The sequence below is a fragment of the Rhinolophus sinicus genome, linkage group LG15 (assembly GCF_036562045.2).
Source record: "Rhinolophus sinicus isolate RSC01 linkage group LG15, ASM3656204v1, whole genome shotgun sequence".
NCBI lineage: Eukaryota > Metazoa > Chordata > Mammalia > Chiroptera > Rhinolophidae > Rhinolophus > Rhinolophus sinicus.
In genome coordinates this window covers 16,335,122-16,354,354 of record NC_133764.1, presented here as the reverse complement: position 1 = coordinate 16,354,354, position 19,233 = coordinate 16,335,122, and the positions used below count along the sequence as shown (strand labels likewise).

Genomic DNA, 19,233 nt, shown 5'->3' with positions numbered 1-19,233 from the left:
CTTCCTTCTGTAGGGCTTTCTCTGGGCAGCAGCATGGCAGCAAGAAGCCAACGCAGGGATGGGGTCAGTTCACCAGCATTCATTCAGTGCCTTCTGTGTGCCGGGCATGGTGGGACCTGAGACAAGTCCCCGAACCTGTCTGAGTCTCCATTTACCAATCTGAGCCCCGGGGATAACACTCGTCACCCCCTAGGACTGCTGTGTGGGTTTCCCAGTGTATGTAAAACGCCCAGCATATACCAGGATATCAGCAATTGTCAGTTTCCTGTCCCCTTCTCTCCATTCCTGAGATCTTTGTTTATATGTGCAAAGAACCATTGAGGGAAGATAGGAAAGATGGGCCCGGCCTTACTCACCAGAGAAACTGAGGCCCAGACTTGCCCAGGGCATGCCTTGCACTGGCCCACGGTGCCCAGGCTTCACCAGTGCCCAGCTCTCAGCCCTGACTCCAGCGACACAAACACACAGGCCCATAGTACACATGTAGGGTCGGCTTTATTTCTTTCCATGCTGAGAAATACAGAGGAGGGAACTGGTGAGTGTGGGGCCAGCAGTGGTGAGGGGTCGTTCTCACTGTTCCCTATGGGACACGGGGAGAAGCTGGGTCCACATCCTGAGCCGGGGGCCACTGTGTTCAAGAAGCCAGCGGCTGGACCTACAACAGAGCTTGGTCAGCAGGACTGCTGTTCCCTCCAGCTTCAGGGCCGCCTGGGTCACCAGGCTGTCTGTGGGGCGGGGATAGCGGGGGACCCTCCCTCCCAGTCTTATCTCTGCCAGGTTTCTCATCCTCGGGCCCTGTACTCCTCTCTGCCAGAGGAACCGATCTTTTGGGGTCTCTGCTCCTTCCACACCTCTTGGAAACCTCTGAGCTACGTCCTTGGTACGACTAGAAAACTCTAAAGTTGCTCTTGCCTGAATGGAAGAGTGTTCCAGCTTGTGGCTGTTCCTGTGGCTGTCTGCTGGTGGTTTCTCTCTTTCTCATCTGTTCTGGGTTTTAAGTGTGAACACACGTGTGCACGTGTGGGCGTGAGTCCATGGCAGCGTCTGTGCGTGTGTGTATGACTGCAGGCGGCAGGGGGGGTCTGGGTGTGTGTGTGTCAATCCCGTGCATACTGGCTGCAGAGGCCCAACTCTACCATCATGTTTCCTGTGAGGCCATGGTTTGTTTCTCTCTTCTCCCAAAAATGCTGAAGCTGGGGACCCCTGGGGCCTGCTGGGAAACTGTCAGTGCCTGATCCCTCACTCCAGAGCTGGGGCCTATGAACGTCACATTCCATAGACCTCACATCTCCCTGGCCTGGCCTGACCTGACCTTGCAAGCGACACAAATACTCTGGGCTCTTCCCTACGCTCCTCTGACAAATAGGGGCAACTCTATTTTGGCCTCAAACTTCCCATAAAGCAAACGCAGCCAGCCCTTCCTTTAGGGTAGTTTACTCCCTTGTGGGGGACTGACTCAGGAAAGCCTGTCCCAGTGCCTTGGGCCCTGCCACCCCACCTCCTGGTGGTCACGAGGTCACTCCCAGAAAACTCAGGGATGCACCCAGGACCCAGAGCCCCTCCTGGCAGACAGAGTCTCTGTGCTAACAGGCTCCCTTCCAGGGGTCTCTGAGGGTCCTGAATGGGTGCAGAGAAAACATTCTTGGCTCACCTGGGGCCAGTCTGGCTGTGGCTGGGAACCTGCCCTCCCATCGAGTGCAGTAATCCTGGATGCTAGGCAGGACCTCCCAGGGCAAGAAAGTCTGGAGCGTGTCCCTCTGAGTGTCTGGGAGCCAAAGCCAGGGGGAGAGGTGGGTGCAGGGGAGGTGCCTATGGGCAGAGCCTGTACCAGAGAGGAGTCTGGGGAGAATCTGGGGCCAAAAGCCAGGCAGGAGGCCCAGGGGTCCCGCTCGGTCCTTTCAGGTATCCCATTAGGTCCTGAGACAAAGGCTGTGGTGTCTAGCCCCCTGCCTCCGGGCATATGAGTGTATTCCCAAACTCAGCATCCCCCACTCTCCCACAGACTGGATCCTTCAGCCAAGCTCTTCCCTCTGTCTTGGAATTCTCTACACCAAGAAACAAACCTTCAGGAGAACTCTCTTGCCCACTCCCTTACAGGGAGCACAAACACTGCTAAGGCCTAGGAGCCCAAGGGAAGTGCCCCCCAGGGTGGCCCAAAGCCTCCTCCAGGGAAAGCCTCTGCTGTTTGTGGGAGGCCAGGGGCACAGGGTGAGGCACAGAGCCTCAAGTGTGGCTGGCTTGGGAGCCAGGAGCCCCATCTGAACATCTGTATGGGGACAGTGGGGGGGGGCATGGCAGCAGAGAGCTCAGGTCCCCCCCCCCCTCCTCACTGGCTGACCAGGGGGTGGGGCAGTCAGGCCCTGGAAGTGCTTGTTTGGTGCAGGTAGGGAGCACAGGTGGGGAGCAGCAGGGGGATGGGGTCATCCCGGGAGCCTTGCCAGGACCACAGCTCTTGGCAGAGATGCTCCCGAGGCCGCAAAGTTCAGGGAGAGGTCTGTGGGTCGACATTCCTACCGGTGCCTCCAGCCTGCAATGGAGGATTTAAGTGTGGCTGTCGCCTTTTTCCAGAGCAGCTGCTCATCTGTGTGCTGGAGATTCCAGGGCATATGCTGGGCAGCAGCTCGGCCTCTGCGCTCAGGGCACCAGCTGGGATCACAGCAGGCGCGTGGCACAAGCCAGGCGGACAAGCTGTTCTCATCCCTCATCCCAAGCAAAACACAACAGTAGCGTCCCACGTCTTTGCTCCCGGTCATGCAAGGAGTGTGCTGCTTCTGTCTCCACCATAGTTCATCTGTTTGTGGGGCTGGTTTCTTCTCCTTCTGGCAGTAGATGCTGCTAGGTTGATGGGCAATGGTGGGGATGAGAAACAGGCCAGAACACTGGGGTCAAAATGCCGGGCTGCGTCCAGGAGATTAAACCACATGATTCACTGGTTTCACAATAAATTCAGTTTTCTTCCTTCCTTTCTTCCTCTCGGTTTTCCCATCTGTTGTGGGCTGACAATGGAGTGACTTAGAGGTTTCCCTCCAAGTTTGTGCCTTTGGAGCTCGGGGACAGGTGGGCAGTCACTGTCCTGTCCTCCGTGGTACGGGATGTGGGTTGGGAACATTCCACCTGGCCGCAGCCTGCCTCTGCTCGCACAGAGCCCTGGTACTTTTATTTCTTTGGAACTGTGAAGAAAAGAACGGAACGGCAGATCAGTGCTCAGAACACAGGGTGTTCAGGTCCCTGTGGTGAGGCGTTGGGGGAAATGGCAACAGGGGTCATTTGCTTTGGGGCTCTTGGTGGAACCGAAGTCCTGCCCATGAGAGGTCTGCGGCCTGGGGGCCCGGGTCAGAGCTGGGCATGTGACCCCGGAACACAAAACGATCCACGCTGGAACTTCTTAGGGAAAGCGAAACAATTCCCTTTGCCATTTTAAGTTCCGTAGTTGTCACTTGCCATCGCAAAAGGCGTGGCTAAAAGGGCAAGTAGCAGTACAAAGGAGGCTGACGCATCCTAAGGTGATACTGAGGCTGCTGCCCTGGGAGAGCGGGGTCCTGCCTCTCACCTCCCTACACGTCTGTCACACTCCGAGGGATCATGGAAAGTGCTCCCGCCCAGGCAGATAGAAAGTGGAAGACGTGGCTTTGGAACCCAGGCAAGCGATTCCAAACCTGAGCTCTGCCCTGTCCTCGGTGGCGAGGACTGTCCACGACCCATGGCTGAACCCCAGGCTTTCTGTACCAAGTTGAATACTCCACGCTCAGAGCCTCCTACACTTGAATGCATGGGCTGGGAATCTTAGGAAAATGCAGACTCTGATTCAGTGGGTCTGAATGGGGCCTGAGATTTTGCATTTCTGACACGTTCCCAGGGTCAGCAGCCTCTGCGACTGGCCCATGGAATGCATGGAGAGTAAGGAAATCTTTAGAGGAAAAGCTTAAGTCGATCACTGCAAGGGACAGCGATCCCTCAGGGATTCCCAGTGCGAGAGTGTGAAGGGAGGAGACGGACAGAGCTGACTTGCATATCCCAGAAGCTGCCTGGGCCTTCTGGGCAGCTGCCAGCCATCCTTGAAAATCATTCCGTTTGGAGAACTTCCCTGGGCCACCTCTGGGTGCTCCCAAAACTGTTACTTCCTGACTTCCACCACATGCAGTTTACTTCTGGCATGTCCCTGCTATCTTAGATGGGATGCTCATGTGGCCAGTCCACGGTTTACAAGACAGTCACATCCATTGTCTTGGGTGACACTCACAAAACCCTCTGTGCCGGAGGCTTCTTCCTCATACTTTAGACATAAAAACGTGAGACTCAACCAGACAGCCACTGACCCAGGACCTAGGGCCATTGAAGCCTCTGCTCTTCCCGCCCCCCACCCCTTTATTTTTGATCCACTCAGGCTTAAGACAAGTCAGACAAGCAGTCCCATTCTTCTGGTCATTGCCGGAGACCAGCTTGCCTTTCCAGAGTGCAAGGATACGCTGTGGCCCCCACGGGTTCCCACCTCCCCCACCGCTGCCCCTGCCCCAGGGGGCCAAGCTACACCCTTCGCAGTCCTCACATCGAGCCAGCAGGTGTGTGTGTGCCTGGGCCTCACCTGCAAAGTTGACAGTCACGGCCACGACAATGATGACAATCCCCATGACGATGAAGGTGATGCTGAGCATCCGGGCCAGGCGGCCCAGCCTGCGGGCCCCGTCCACGTCCCCCTGCTGCACGCTGCTTCGAGACTGCAGAGAGAGGGTGGCAGACCTCAGGTAGGCTGTCCTTGGCAGCCCTGCAATGGAGCGGGGAGGCCTGGCCTGGGCTTCCAGAACATGCCCGGTCCCCACTGCAGCCTGCACTCCAGCAGCCCCCCCGAGGGAACAGGAAGCCAGCTCCTCCTGGAGAAGTGACCGGGACTCAAGGAGTTCGGACCTCTTGTGGGGACCCCCTAACCAAGCCTGCCCCTCACTGGCTGGGAATGGCTGGGGCAGAACCACAGGATGGTGCAGTGAGGACCGCGGGCCTGAGAGGGCGGACCAGGTCCAGGCCATGCGGAGCTGGTGTGAGCAGATAAGCCAGGTCCCTCCAGACACCAGGCCCAGGCTCACTGCTACAGCTACACTGACATCCTAAGGCAGCCCGGCAGCCCCTGTGGCTTTTTTTTTTTTTTTAATTGGAGAACCATGTGCCCCTCAAAGACCCATCAGCTCCACGTCAAGTCGCTGTTTTGTTTTCTCAATCTAGTTAAGGGGGGGTGCAGCCCAGCCCCAAATAAAGTCATTGTTTTTTCAATTCAGTTGTGGAGGGTGCAACTCACTGGCCCATGTGGGAATTGAACCGGCAACCCTGTTGTTCAGAGCTCGCGCTCTAACCGCTGAGCCACCCAGCTGCCCCTTCCTGACCCTGTGGCTTTTTCTACAGGCCTGATGGGCCTGCCTCCTTTCCTCTGTGAGCCCCCTCCTGCCACAAAGGAAAATAAAATCACTGGGCCTCCCTTCCCACCCAGGAGCCACACCCTTGTTCACCAAGCCCACTTCCTGGGTCACACTGGAAAGATAGGTGTCTTGGGTTTGAACAGGAAGGCTAGGGCCTGAAGGAGCCACACATGGTGTCACAGGGGGCCTCATTTGGTATTTCACTCCTTCTCGGTGAGCTTGGTTTCTCTTGGCCCTATTTAATTTGGTTAAATCAGGTGCGTGAGGGTGAGAATGAAAAGTCTAAAGACAGAGAGTATCCTGAGAGTTCCTGGGGTGACTCAGAAGAGGGGTATCCCAGACATCATGGAGGCCTGCGCCCCTGCCCATGATGGCTCAGGTGTCCACCTGCTGACCAGGGGTGGCCCATGACCTTGAGATTTCCCCGGCTCTAGAGCTCCTACATGCTTCTTGGACTTTCAGCACAGGACTTTTAGAACTAAAGGTGTGACTGCTGTCAAGGCCTCAGGCCACTTCTTTGGTCATTTATTTTCTGATTATTTGAGGCTTCTGAGTTCAGCATGGAAATGTGGTCAAGTATCTTGATGCTGCTGCTGCTGATTTATGGAGCCTTTACTTTGCGCCAGGCAACTTGCTAAGGACTCTACCGAAATGATCTTACTTAGCCTCAGAATCAGCCTATGAGGTTGGCAGGGTTGCACACTTTTGAAGAAGCTAAAGTTCTGCCTTTGGAGCCTCTTCTTTTGCTCGGCCGCTCCAAACTCTTTGGAGTGTACTTTTTCTCCTAATAATATCACCTTGGGCCTTTGCGCCATTCTCTACTGCTGGGGTCCGCTTCTATCTCTTTGAAGTGTACTATCTCTTCTATTAAACTACTCTTTCACCACTTTATTTCTGTGTCTTGTTCAATTCTTTGCTCGAGACGCCAAGAACCTGGACATTATGCCGAAAAAGACTCCCTCTCCAGTAACAGGAGGAGAGCTGGGGTGGGACTGGCTTTCTCTGCTGCACCCCAACCCCTCCTCCCCTCACCCCTACACTCTTGCGTCAGACAGAAGGGCCCCACCACCATCCCACACCCCCACTCCAGGGCAGTGGAGATGTTTTCAGAGCCACAAATCAAGAGCCTGATCTGAGAGGCAGGCAGGCAGGCAGGCATGTAGTGCTCACATGGAGACTGGCAGGAAGAGGGGGGCTGTTTGAAATCCGGAACACAGCAGGGTGGAAGGAGGGCCAGAGCTGATCTAATTCAGAGCTCAGCACTTGGGAAGGGAGAGGAAGAGGGTGCCGGGCAGGAAATCAAGGTACTGCCTGTGCCCAAAGAGCTAGTAGATTGCGTGAGCTAATTTGTGTAATCCCAGAACAGGGCCTAGCATTACAGGGGTGCCAAAAATGCATGCCTTAATTACTATTATTATTGTTGTCATTGTTACTCTGTGCTCTCTCTGGGTCCTCAGTTCCCCACAGTCCCTCTGCCTACCCCCATGTGAGGGGGAAGGTGCCTTCCCCAAGGGGGTGGGTTTAGCGACCTCAGGATGGTCTCCAGGACTCTTCTGTCCTCTGCTGGGGGCGCACAGCACAAGCAGGGTCCCCTTCTCAAACTCATCTCTATGTCAGACCCCAGCTTGGGTTTGATCCCTGTTCATTCTCTGTCAGCTCGAATTCCCAGGAACGTGTCAATCCATCTTGGGTTGTCCCAGTGAGCTGGCCTTGCAAATAGGGTTAAAGTTAGTCACTGGAACTAATGCCATTCATTCTATAGTCATCCATCGATTTTACAAATATTTCTTGGGCCCTATCATGTGCCAGGCTCTGTGTTGGAGAACAAGTTGCAAGGATAACGAAAAAGATGGGCCCACCTCCCAGCACTCAAGAGTTGAGCTGGAGAACAGGGTTAAAAAAAAAAAAGCTAAAGTTCAGAAAAGTGACCCTTCCCTTTTCTGTTTGCTTCCTGTGGGCCTCCCCGGGGTTCTGTCCTCTTAGCCTCTCAGAGTTCTAACTGAGCTCCCACCCCCACCTTTGTCGTTCCCTGTCCCAAGCTCCTTTCAGGACAACACTACCTGCCTGCCACAGTGGGACATCCAACTCGCTTTGCCCCAGACCATAGCGTCCTGCTTCCCAGGTCTTCTCCTGGCTCCTCCTTCCACTTGTCCAAGCCTCAGTTACTGGCAACAGCCTGGAGTCTTCCCACGCGGTCACAACTCCTCTCCCATCCCACCCTGCTCATCAATTTCCTCTCCTCGTCAATTCCATTACAACTCTCCTCTCTGGGTCCCTTACATCTGGTCCGAGTTCCAGGCACCGCTTCTCACTGAAGCCATGACAACAGCCTCCTGAAAATTTCCATGACTCGGGCTCTGTTCTCCATTCTAGTCCCCACACCACCAGGTATTGATGCCAGGCACTGTGCCAGGCCCCTGGGATGCAGTAGAGAGTCCCAAGTTCAAGAGAGTCCCAGTTCCTATGCTCAACAGAGCATATAGCCTGGTGGAGAGGATGGCCTCCCGTGTGATCACTCAAATAGAGGTGAAACTGCAACTGTGGGCAGTGTTACAAAGGAGAGGTCCCTGGTACCGTGAGAGCTTATAAAAGGGGATAGACAGGGAAGACTCACTGGAGGAAGGACATTTGGATTGAGATGTGCAGGATGAGTAAGAATTAAATAGGTTTTTTGTTTGTTTTCCAAAGGAAGAATATGCCAGGCAAAAAGAACAGCATGTGCAAGGGCCCTGAGGGCGGCCCTGCACGGCACATAGGTAGCTGTTCACTACATGGCTGCTGACTGAAGGAAGCAGACTAGACACTGGACAAAGGCCGGTGTGGATGGAGCTGAGAGAGCGAGAGGGAGGTGGGTGGGGCCAGGCCTGGCAGGGCTCTGCTCACACAGGCAGGAGGTTGGTCCTTATCCCAGAAGCAGTGGGTGCCAGTGAAGCTGTAAGGCTGGGGCAGGGGAATTAGTTCCAAAAGACCCCGTGGCTGTAGTGTGGGATCAGAGAGGAGGTAGGGAGTCAGGCGCTGATGCGAAAGTTCAGCAACATTTGGGTGGCTGAGGTAATCACTTCCTCCCAGGTCTTCCATGGCCCCCACTGTCCACAGGACAAAGTCCAAACTCAGGCTCGCTTTGCATTTCCTGATTTTATCCTCTACTATTCTCTTCCACAGCTTCTGGGTCCAGCCAGGTCCAGCCACTCAGGGGATGAGCACTGAATTCCATGTGCCTTTGCTCGTGCTATTCCTCCTGCCTGCACTCCCATTCCCCCACAAGGCCACATGTCCACCTCATCTCCATCTTTCAGTGGCTGGCTTTAATGCCACCCCCTCTGTGAAGCCCACCAAGGTTCCTCCACCCCCACAGGAATCATGGAATCATCATAACCCTTAACATGATTTGAACATTTACCTTATGTCGGGAACTGTGTTAAGTACTTGCATCCAATAGAGCATTTCATCCTCCTAATACGCCTATGAAATACGATTGTGATTAGGCCATTTTACAGATGAGCTGGATGGAGCACAGGGTGTTATGCAGGCATGGTGAGAGAAGCAGCTGAGAATGTGCAGAAAGGCCAGATCAAGAAAGGCCCGGACTCTCACAAAACAGAATCTGGATTTTTGTCCTATAGTCATTGGGGAGCATACCACTGGATGAGACAAATAGAGGATTTCTTCAAGACAGGAAAGAACAAGATTCAGTGCAAAGAGAAGCTGAGGTCTGGACTTGAGCTAGGGATGAACTATGGACAGTGGAAGAAAGTCCTCGGAGATGGGCTGGACGTTGGTGCAGGTGAGCTCACACCTGGAGAGGTGTGTAGGTGGGTCTGGGCAGGAAGTTACAAGTGTTTATGCCTCTGGATCTCACAGCTCTCAGTGAAAATAGACCAGTGTCATCCAGGGAGAGATGAAAGAGAAGGTGGGTCTGGCTTGAGGAGGGGGCCTGGGATCAGACTAAGGCAGCATTCCATCCTGAGACTGACCAGTCCATGGGGACATAGCAGGGACCCAACCAGGGGGGGCAGGTGCAGCCTCCATCTCCCTACGAGGGAAGTCTGGATAAGAGCACAGGTTCTGAAACCAGACCTCCTGGATGCCTGTCCCAGCTCCATCATTGACTAGCTGGGTGACTCTGGATGAGTGACTTAACCTTTTCTATCCTTCAGTTTCCTCAGCTGTAAAATTATGCTTCAATGTCCTCATCAGGTAAAAATATTACCTACCTCATTGTGTCGTTACGGGATTAAATAAGAAAATACAAGTAGGGGGAAGCTTAGCATGGTGCCTGGCAACTGTAGGTGCTCAGTAAATATCATTATGTAGTAGTTTTGTGGTTGTTCTCAAGAGAGTCTCTTTCCTCCACTGAGTTTGAGAAGGAAAAAGGATCATAACACACCAATCCTAGCAGTGGAGGGATATCTGTTCTAGGAGGAAAAGCCTATTTGGTAGGTCTTGGTAAAATTACTAATAGCACCCTTGGCACTTTCAGAGCATAGGAACACCCAGTTAGGATGGTAATTATGTGCTCACCATATGTCCGAGAACCTACCCCTCCTCCTCTTTTTCTTTCTTTCCTCCTCCTGCTCTCCCCTCCGCCCAGTTTGACTGCGATGGTGGTAGGTTGGGACGATGTGGGAGGCTCCCCCTGGTATCTGTCTGCCCCAGTGGAGCACAGCCCTTTTTCCGTCCTCATCTTTGCTGCCCAGCCTCGGCAAGGCTCCTCGCTCTGGCACGGTACACCATGAATAGCTAAGCCTCGTAGCAGGGCTGTTTCTACAGCTCCAATTTCTGGGAGAGAATCCTTGCATCTCCCTTCCTGGATTTCTTCTCTGTCTCTCCCCACCTCAAATATAGTCAGGGAAGAATTCCTGACCTTTCAAATGTCCCTCACGTCTGACCTCACCTCTCCACTGTCCTAGCCCACTCCCTCGACACATTTCATCTGAAGATTGCATCAGCCTCTTTCCTCCTCACTGGTCTCTCTGCGCCAGCCTTGCCCCCATCCAACTTAACAGCTAAGGTGAGATCTTTGAAATACAATCCTAGTCACATGACTCCCTATAAAAGGGATACATTTTTATGCCTCAGTGCCTTTGCATGTACTGTTGTCTCTGCTCAGATGCCCTTCCTCCTTAGCATATTTCTACCTCAACAGCGCCTCCTTAGCCTTCAAGAGTCACCTCCAATAAAATTTTCCTTGGCTCCCACAACAATTAATCAGCCCCTCCTTGGGGCTTTTGTAGCATCTTACACCATTCTCTATTACTCCCTTACCACTGTGTATCGTTTCTTGTGTCTGTGTCAGTTTTTCTCTAGACGGTAAGCCCTTTGAAGGTAGGGACTATGCAGCCTTCCTATCTCGGTATCCCTTTTATGTAACCTAAGGACAGGCCCTCGTAGGTATTTAGTAAATGTTTGAGAAAGTAAAGAATAAGAGAGAAAAAGAACAAGAGGAGAGTCTTTTTTCTAATCACTGAACTTAGCCAGTGGAATGCTCCAAGTTAATAGAACATTCACAAAAGAAATAAGGGCAATAGGTCCCACCCACTAACCCATGCCACTTCCTCCTCTCAGCGTGACCAACCCAGGTCACTGAACTTGGGACTTCATCACCAAGACAACATTTGGAATGGGAGAGGGAAACATACAGAAAGGATTCAGGGATTTCCAGGAAATTCGGCTTTAGGAATTCTGGGGCTACCTTGAGTCGTGACCAAGGGACTCGCTCTCAGCTGTAAGCCTGGCATGCAGAGGGAGGGGCACAGGGTTTGAGATAAGTCCTGCCCCCCATTTTCCAGAGAAATAGTTGAATGGTCGGTAATGATTCAGGACCATGGAGAGAGGCATGCGTGTGGTTGTCTTGGACGTGAGAGGTGAGGAGGGGCGGCAACAGGGAGAGTTTTTTTCAGTGTCACTAAGCGCAGTTTCTTCTCTTTATCCACAGAGACATAGTCCCTACGTCCCAATCATGCATGTTCCTTTGAGCCCAAGAGACACTGTGGAAGGAGATGTCCTGGGAATAGCTGGAAGCAACAGGCCTGATTGCAGCGTCTTTGTTTTTTGTCAAACACGTTAGACACACTCTGATGTACACCTCACAACTATTAGTTTTCTATCAGTCTTAGTTTTCTGATCTGTAAAACGGAGGGGAAAATAGCTGCCTCTAAGAGTAGAGCCCTATTTTTAGATAGAGAAGTTCCTCACCGCTAGCTGGCACTCATTTCTGAAGACCCCCCCATTAGCACCAAATGAAAGATCCATCCTTTGATTCCAGGGGTGGTAGAAGACCCTTCATGTCTTTTTATGAGTAAATTATCAGCTGCTCTCTCATCCCCACTTAGTGGCATCAGCTTCTCTTTGTACAAAATGGCTTTTAAGTTGAAGACACAATAATAATAATTGCAATAATGGTTGTAATGACTATGAATTAATAGATCATTTGTGATTGCAATGGCTGTGGGAATGGTGAGGGAGAAAATAAATTCAGGTGAATAGATCAGGGAAGAAAGACATTGAAAAAAGTCTGAGAGTGGGGAGCAGGTGGGAGGATGTTGGGAGAGCTGCCAGAGGCTGAAACCAGCCAGAGAAGGGTGCCAAGAGAACTCAGGGAAGAGCTTCTCCACCCACTGGTTCAAGCCAAACCCCAGCAGCTCTGAGGCGAACTGGCCAGATGTGCCAGGGCTGACCAGATATTAGTCCTCCCAGGGAGATCAAGCACTTCCCGGCAGGTCAAAGCAAAGGGATGTGCTTCTCCATGCCCCCTTCCCAACTCTCTCTCTGCAACAGTGCAGTTGTTTCTGGAATGTCCTGACTACCGGTTAACCCTTCAGTTGCTGGCAAGTGGGGAAGCATGGGGGTTGGGGGATCCAAGGGAGGAGTCAGGGCAGCTGTGATGGGTGGGACTGGAAATGCTTAGGGGCTTGAGATCGCAGCTATTTACCAACGGATTCCGAAGTCTGTCAATATTTTGAGCCAGCGGACTAGCTGACCATCAGCCCCGGTTGGAGCTCAGCACTCTTGTTGAATGAATGGATGAATGGATAAATGAATGCAAGTGACCCTACAACACAGCAGTTAAATAATTAGGTTATCAAAAATGCCTAAGAAAGGAAGTGTTGAAGTCACTCTGGAGCTCTTCAGTGTTTCCACGTGTTACAGGAACAACCTACAGAGAAGGGATGGCTCAGAGGCTTCCCCCAAAACCACAGGCAGGGCCATCCACCTACCACAGGTGGTGTAAGGAAGGGTGAGACTTCATTATCCCAAAATAGGTTAAAGGAAGAATTGCCTGGCCACGGGGGTTTGCCCTTTCGTCTGACATTGCAAAGTTTCTTACAGTGTTAATAATAACAGCAACCACTTCCATTTATTAAGTATTCACTATGTTCCAGGCTGTGTGCTAGGTGCTTTCACACATATTAGCTCATTTAATCCCCCCAACAACCCCATCAGGTGGATGGTTTTATTACACCTCTTATAGATGAGCAAACTGAGGCTAAGGAAGGCCGTTGAGTGATTTGCACATGGTCACATGGCTTATAAGGGACAAAGCAGGCATATTCGCCCAGGCCTATCTGACGCTTGTTTTATCACAGCTGTTGACTGAAGACCCGCTGCCTGGGGTCCAGCTCCCCTCATGGATGGGAGACCTTGCCGGTATTGAAGAACTTGCCCATTTCTCAGCCTGACCCAGAAGTAAAATGGATGAAGCCAGCCTTGTCCTGGCTACCGCAGGAGGCTCATGGGAGGCTGCAGCTCTGAGCATGGCCAGGTCTGGACAGTTCCTCAGGTTGACCTGATCCACTGGGCCTGGTCACAGCAGGCCCCTGCCAAAGCCACAGTGGGAAGGATATTTCTGGTCCATGAGTCTTCCCGTGATGACGTTAGCGGAGGGTAGGGAGAGTGGGAGGGTAGGAGAAAAAGAGGGAAGGAAGTGGAATTCTTCCCTCCCAGCACAAATGGCTGAAAGTTTTGTCTTTCCTGTGAGGGACACACCATCCTTGTCCCAGAGACAGATGCAGGGACATGGGGCCATGTCCCTGGGGCCATGGAGAGAACACTGGGTTCAGCATCCAGCTCATGTGCCTCTTACCAGCGGTGTGACTGTGGGCAAGGCACCATTCTGCATGTCTCAGTTGCCTCGTCTGTTAAATGGGAACCATGAGCCAGATCTCTGAAGCCTCACATTAGGGCGTGCTCTGCAGACAGTCAGCTCTAGAAAGGCTGTCTGGGCTGTGGGTTTCCTTCCACCCTGGGGTCAAAGGCTTGATCCTTCCCCTGGTAACCAGTGAGAGGCACTTCAGATGAGGAGGTCTGAGTTCTGTCCCCAGGACCGAGACACCCGCACAAGAGATTTACTCTTTCTACACTTTCTGTCCCTCCTTCACCCCTGCTGCTATTTGGGTGGGACTGAGAGTGTTCCAGCGCTAGATGAATAACTGACCCTCTCCCTCCCTGTGAGTGTCCTAGGAACTAGGCTGGTTCCCAGAAGAGGGGAGACAGCTGTGGGTATGCCCAATAATGCTCCCCACCTGGGCTGCCCCTGATCCCCAAGAGGCAGGCTAGTGTTAGGGGAGGAACACGAGCTCGGCTCCAGGCCTCCCGCCCTTGGGCTCCCACGCACTAGCAGGTTATTTTCCATCTCCGTGCTTCCGTTTTCTCATCTGTAAATCGAGAATAATAACCATACCTTGACCTCATAGCCTTAGGGTCTGGATTAAATGAGATAATACACGTAAAGAACTGGACCCGTGCCTCATGTTCCGTAAGCGCGCCGTGAATGTTAGTAAGTCTATCCCTCACCGCTGGGCTCCCTCTGGCTCCTTCTCCCGGGCTCCTCACTGTTCCCTGTAGAAATTCATTTCCACAACTACACTCCACCCTTGCCTGGGCTCCCCCTCCGAAATCTGAACCTCCCAATCTCCTCTCTCCCCTCCTCACCCTCACCACACCTGCGCTTTGACTTCTCTGAGCCCCCACCTGTGACCCCTCCCTTTCCTCCAAGTCTGTTCCAGCTCCCCAGCCTCCGTCCGTCCCTCCCAGCCCAGCCTCGTCCTTCAGTGCATCATCTCAGACACCCCGGCCAGTATCTTCTGTGCCATCTGGCCCGGCCCTCATGGCAACTCTGCCATCCCCCAGCCTTAGGTGGGCCCAGGGTCACATCTGTGACGCTAGAACTACAGCTGGAGAAAAACCACATCCCCGTGTAGGCTGATAACAACTCAGAGCCGTGGTCTCAGCCTCAGCAGAGCACCTGGGCCGTCGACATCCCTGTCCCTAGTCACATCTCCTCCCCTCTGCTCCCAGGCCCTTATTTCTCAGTCAATGACCTTGCCCTCCCCGTTGCTGGTGGCATGGAACCTGTGCTACAGCACGAACCAGCTCCCTTTCCTTTGAGTATTTCTCCCTGCTTCTGTCCTCCTGGCTCCTAGGAAGGGCGGCCTTCTCCCGCATCCCGTTTCTCCGCTCTGCAGGGACCTCGCCTCGTCGGTCTCCTCTCCGTCTTCCCTATGCCTCTCCATCCCCAGTCGCCAGGGGTCTACAAACGGCCAAGCCAGTGGCCACTCCCATACTTATTCGACCTGATCTCTCCTCTGCAGCCAACCCCTTCCTCTTTCAAACTCACTTCTCCCTGGGGGTCTCGCCCTCTTTTCCAGCCCCCCTCCCAAACTCCTAGAATCTTCTTTTCCAAATCCTTTTCTGTCCACTTCCCCCTGCCCACCCCTGAAATGCTGTGGTCCCCAACGCTTTCTCTATGACAGGCCCAGTATTTTTGAATTGGATAACCAGGAGTCTAAAGCAAGTGCAGCGCTTACCGACCTCCTACACAATCCCCTCATCAGTGCCCTCCTTTCTAAGCCCATTACTGAGTTCTGGCCTTCACATCCTGCCTGGACTATCTCAGGAGCCTCCTCCAGAGTCTCCCTGCCCCTAGTCCTACCTGCTCTAGTTCATTTCCCACAATGCAGTTGACTGTTGGTTTTAAAATATGAACTGATCACATCACACCACTGCTTACAAATTTTTTGGAGCCCTCAGAGCCACTAGGATAAAACTTAGATTCCTAGAGCAGGTCCCTGCACACCTCCCTCCACCACCACACTCTGGCATCTTTCTCATGCCAAACAGACCACATCTTATCCATCTATTTTCCCAAATGCCTAGCGTGGTGCCTGGTTCATAAAAAAGCACATTCATTCATGAGGGAGGGGAGGTTTAATCATCCTCTACCACTTATTTCCTTCCAAACAAGCGACTTGCCATTCAAGTGAATGGTCGACTGAATGAATGAATGGTCTGTGTTACTTTTAGAAGCTTTCCAGAAACCCCCTCTGCCTCTTGCCATGGCCCTGGTCTAGGTCCCTTTGTCTCTCGCCTGCGTTCCTGCAAATGTCCCTTCTCCCGAATGCCAGGCTCAGAGGGGTCCCTGCCGTCCTTCCTCTCATCCTGCACTGATCCACCAAAATGGAAATCTGACAACACCCCTCTCTGGCTCCAAACCCTACGGTGCATATGCTCCAACATGAGCGAAGCTTGAAAACACAATGCCAAGTGAGAGCAGCCAGTCCCAATGGACCACATACTGTATGATTCCATTTATATGAAATGTCCACAAGAGGCAAATCCATAAAGACAGAAAGATTAGTGGTTGCTTAGGACTGGGAGGGATCAGGGTAAGGTAGGGGGTGGTGATAGAAAAAAGGTACGGGCTTTCTTCTGGAGGTGAGGAAAATATTCTAAAATTAAGTGTGGTTATGGTTGCACTTATCTGTGAACATACTAAAAATCATTGACTTGTATACTTTCGTTGGGTGAATTGTATAGTTGAATTATATCTCAAAGCTCTTAAAAAACACACACCAAACGTGTGATGGCTTCCACCCCTCACCAGGGAGATACTCAGCTGCCACAGAATTACTGTCACCGTGTAGTCACACTATGTGCTGGGTGTAGTTCTTAAGCACTCTGTGTGGCTGGTCTCCTTCCACCCTCACACAGCTCTGTAATGTAGGTGTTATGGTGACACCCGTTTTGCAGATAGGAATACGGAAGGGAAGAGAGGTTCAGCTGACTTGCCCGAGGCCTCACAATTCCTTGTGGTTTTGTCTAGCGTGGATACTTCTTGCAATGTGTTTTAAGACTCTGCTCACAAGTTTCTCCCCACTGGACTAGGGGCTTCTGGGAATTGGTGATGACGTCTGGTTTACCTCCCTAGTCCCTGCCTCAGGTCCACTGACCATCAGGCCTCATTGAAGAGCCTGAGGAGGACGTAGAAATGCCCAGAGGGTGGGTTCAGTGGTCTCACAGTCGGGCCCAGGTTTCCTTTGCCAAAGGCAGCTTCTATCCAGCCTGCACCCTGCCACCTCCACTAGAAGACAGCTTCCACAACTGTTTTCTCCTGGGTCCTTGTGTGGTTTTCTTCCCCAAAGCCTGTGTCCCCCACTGGGGCCTCTCCCAGAACCAAGAGGTTGGCCCCACCCACGGCCATAGGCTGTAGCCCTGGGGCCTGGCCCTGCCCCCAGCAACCCCCAGGTACAGCAGGCCGGGCAGGAAACTCCTCAGAGGCCCCACCCTGGGCCCTGCCCAGCCGTGACTGGTGCTCATGCCAAGTCCCTTGGACTCAGGGACGCTGCCGGGATCCACTGACATCCTGCTAGATGGAGCTGGATTTGATGGGGGTCAGGAAGGGCTTTCCTGTCTAGAGACCAGGCATCAGTGAGGTGGAGGAAGACGTAGAAGGAAATAGGGGCTTTCTCAGAAGATAGCCCCAGAGGCAGCAGCAGTGACCACACCTGGGGGGATGGGGGGGCCGGGTGGTAGATGACTCAGCAATGGAGTCACTCCAGAAAAAAGCAGACGATGTCTCCCCACCCAGTCTTCTGGCCCTGACCAGCTGGGAGTCGGCAGTTTACTTCCCCCTGTTCCTAACCTCATTCGGAAAGTCATTGCCTGTCTCTCTCTATACATATCTATCTAGCTCTAGCTCTAGCTCTAGCTCTCTTCTTCCCAGACCTCAAAAGTCATGTGCCAACATCTACTGACATTATCTGTGCATCCTCTGTAAGTAGCTCTATCCAAATAGCTTGGTTTGAGGACAATCTAAGACAATTTACCAAAACCCCACAGCACAAGTGTGTGAGGAGCAAAGACTAGCACACATGCCCTCCTTGGCAAGGGCAGCCATGCCCTCTGACACATTTTTCACCTACGGCCCAAGCCTCCCCCACCCTGAGGACAGATACTGAAATCAGTGCAACCGCCAAGGCCCAGAGGACCTCAGTGAGAACTGGCCCCCAGAGGAGCAGCCACTGGGGAGCCAGGAACCAGGGCCCTCAGTGCATGGCAGGGAAACAAGAGCTGGCAAAGCTTCTAAGAACACCCAGGTGGCCCGGGGTTGGGGGACAGAAGTTGTAGGGGGTTAGGTCCCCCCCTGAGTACACGGTCCCTGGCACTCCATGCAGACTGCAACTTCTGTTGATACATAGCTCTGCTCAAGAATGACGCTTCAGGGTAACCCCCCCACATACCCCACAACATGCAGGACCCCCCAACCTGGCTGTCTTTCTGCAGTGCAGAGTTGAACTCCAGGGGGCCCCCTCCTCAGCAGGGTCGTGTGCAAAGTGGAGCTGTGATGCCCAGGAGCAGAGAGGAAGGAGATCAGCAAACAGAAGGTCTCCGGGCCCCTGGACCTTCTCCAGAGGGGAGGAGTAGGCGAGCTGGGAAAGGGCGTCTCTCCCTACGCCCCTAACACCTAGCTCTCTACACCCTAGGCAGGGTGTCTGACGCCTGCCAAGGGAACATGCCTGCTACCCCCTGGGCACAGCCCCTGCCCTGGAACAAAGAGCAGCACTTACCATGATGGAAAAGATGAGAGGGATGAGGTTGAGGGGCCAGACAGGGCAGAAACAGGAGGCGATGGCTAGGAAGAGGTAATCTTTGGGGACTTCTTGGTCCTGGGCGTAGGAGATGGTGGCAGTGGAGGAGGCCCGCCTCGAACTGGCCCGAGACTGAGGGAGGGAGGCCGCCAGGTGCCCCTCAGACACCACCTTGAAGGGCAGGCCATGGCCGTTCTGCTCCAGGTCCAGAGCCCCTGACAGGGACTTGGACAGCTTCAGGGGCTTGTCATCCTTGCCCTCCACCTTGGTGAGAAGCATCTCCATCTCCGGCAGGTCCAGGGGTGAGGAGGTCCCTGGCTCCCGTGCTGGGGGAAACTGAGACTGCATGGGGTTGGCCATGTCGGCCTAGGCCTTGGGCTGCTCCAGCTCCTGGCAGGAACAAGAGACTCCAGAAGGACCTCAGCGCACCATTCCTCAGCCCACCCTGGGGGCCTACAGGTCAGGGGCAGAAGGGTCACCAGAGGACCAAGGGCCAGCTGTGGGCTGAGAGGGCCGGCTTCTCCGAGCCAGCTCCAAGTTCAGAGGCTGGGTCCTGCTTGCTGCCCCACAGAGTCCCTGGAAGCTGGAGCCTTCAGTTCCGTTCAAGTTCGAGGCCAACTTTGCTGGCGCTGCTGACAGCACAGATGGGCGGGGAAGCAACAGAAAGCAGCTCCAAGAGCAAAGAGCAGACGCTGCTCTCCCTCCCGAGTGAGGCTTAGGCTAATTCAGGGCGGCTGTGTGTGTGTGTGTGTGTGTGTGTGTGTGTGTGTGTGTGTGTACCTATGCCACACAGCCTCCCGCCCTCCCTGGCCTCCTCAGAGATGCTTTTTCTTTTCACTTCCCCTCTCCCCAGAGAACCGCCCAGAAGCATTCTGCCTCTGCCCAGCCCAGCCAAGCCCAGCGGGACTTGAATGGCCTCTGCTTTCCTTTGCAGCCACAGGACCTGCTCCTCTAGGCTGGGA

General features: G+C 53.4%; 1 protein-coding gene across 1 annotated transcript; it reads right to left on the bottom strand.

The window, feature by feature from the left end:
* Positions 1 to 476: 476 nt before the first annotated feature.
* Positions 477 to 19,026, bottom strand: TRARG1 (trafficking regulator of GLUT4 (SLC2A4) 1). The gene is made up of 3 exons (XM_019739544.2): positions 18,251 to 19,026; positions 4,583 to 4,715; positions 477 to 3,170 (listed from the first exon to the last, which is right to left on the bottom strand). The coding sequence occupies exons 1-3, from the start codon at positions 18,629 to 18,631 to the stop codon at positions 3,157 to 3,159; spliced, it is 528 nt and encodes a 175-aa protein (XP_019595103.1). The 5' UTR covers positions 18,632 to 19,026; the 3' UTR covers positions 477 to 3,156.
* Positions 19,027 to 19,233: the final 207 nt, after the last annotated feature.

Excerpts from the sequence above, each read along its gene's own strand:
- TRARG1 (XM_019739544.2), bottom strand. The coding sequence starts at position 18,631 with ATGGCCAACCCCATGCAGTCTCAGTTTCCCCCAGCACGGGAGCCAGGG. Across the intron at positions 4,716-18,250 it reads CTCTCATCTTTTCCATCATG|TCTCGAAGCAGCGTGCAGCA; the intron begins GTAAGTGCTGCT and ends CTCTCTCTGCAG.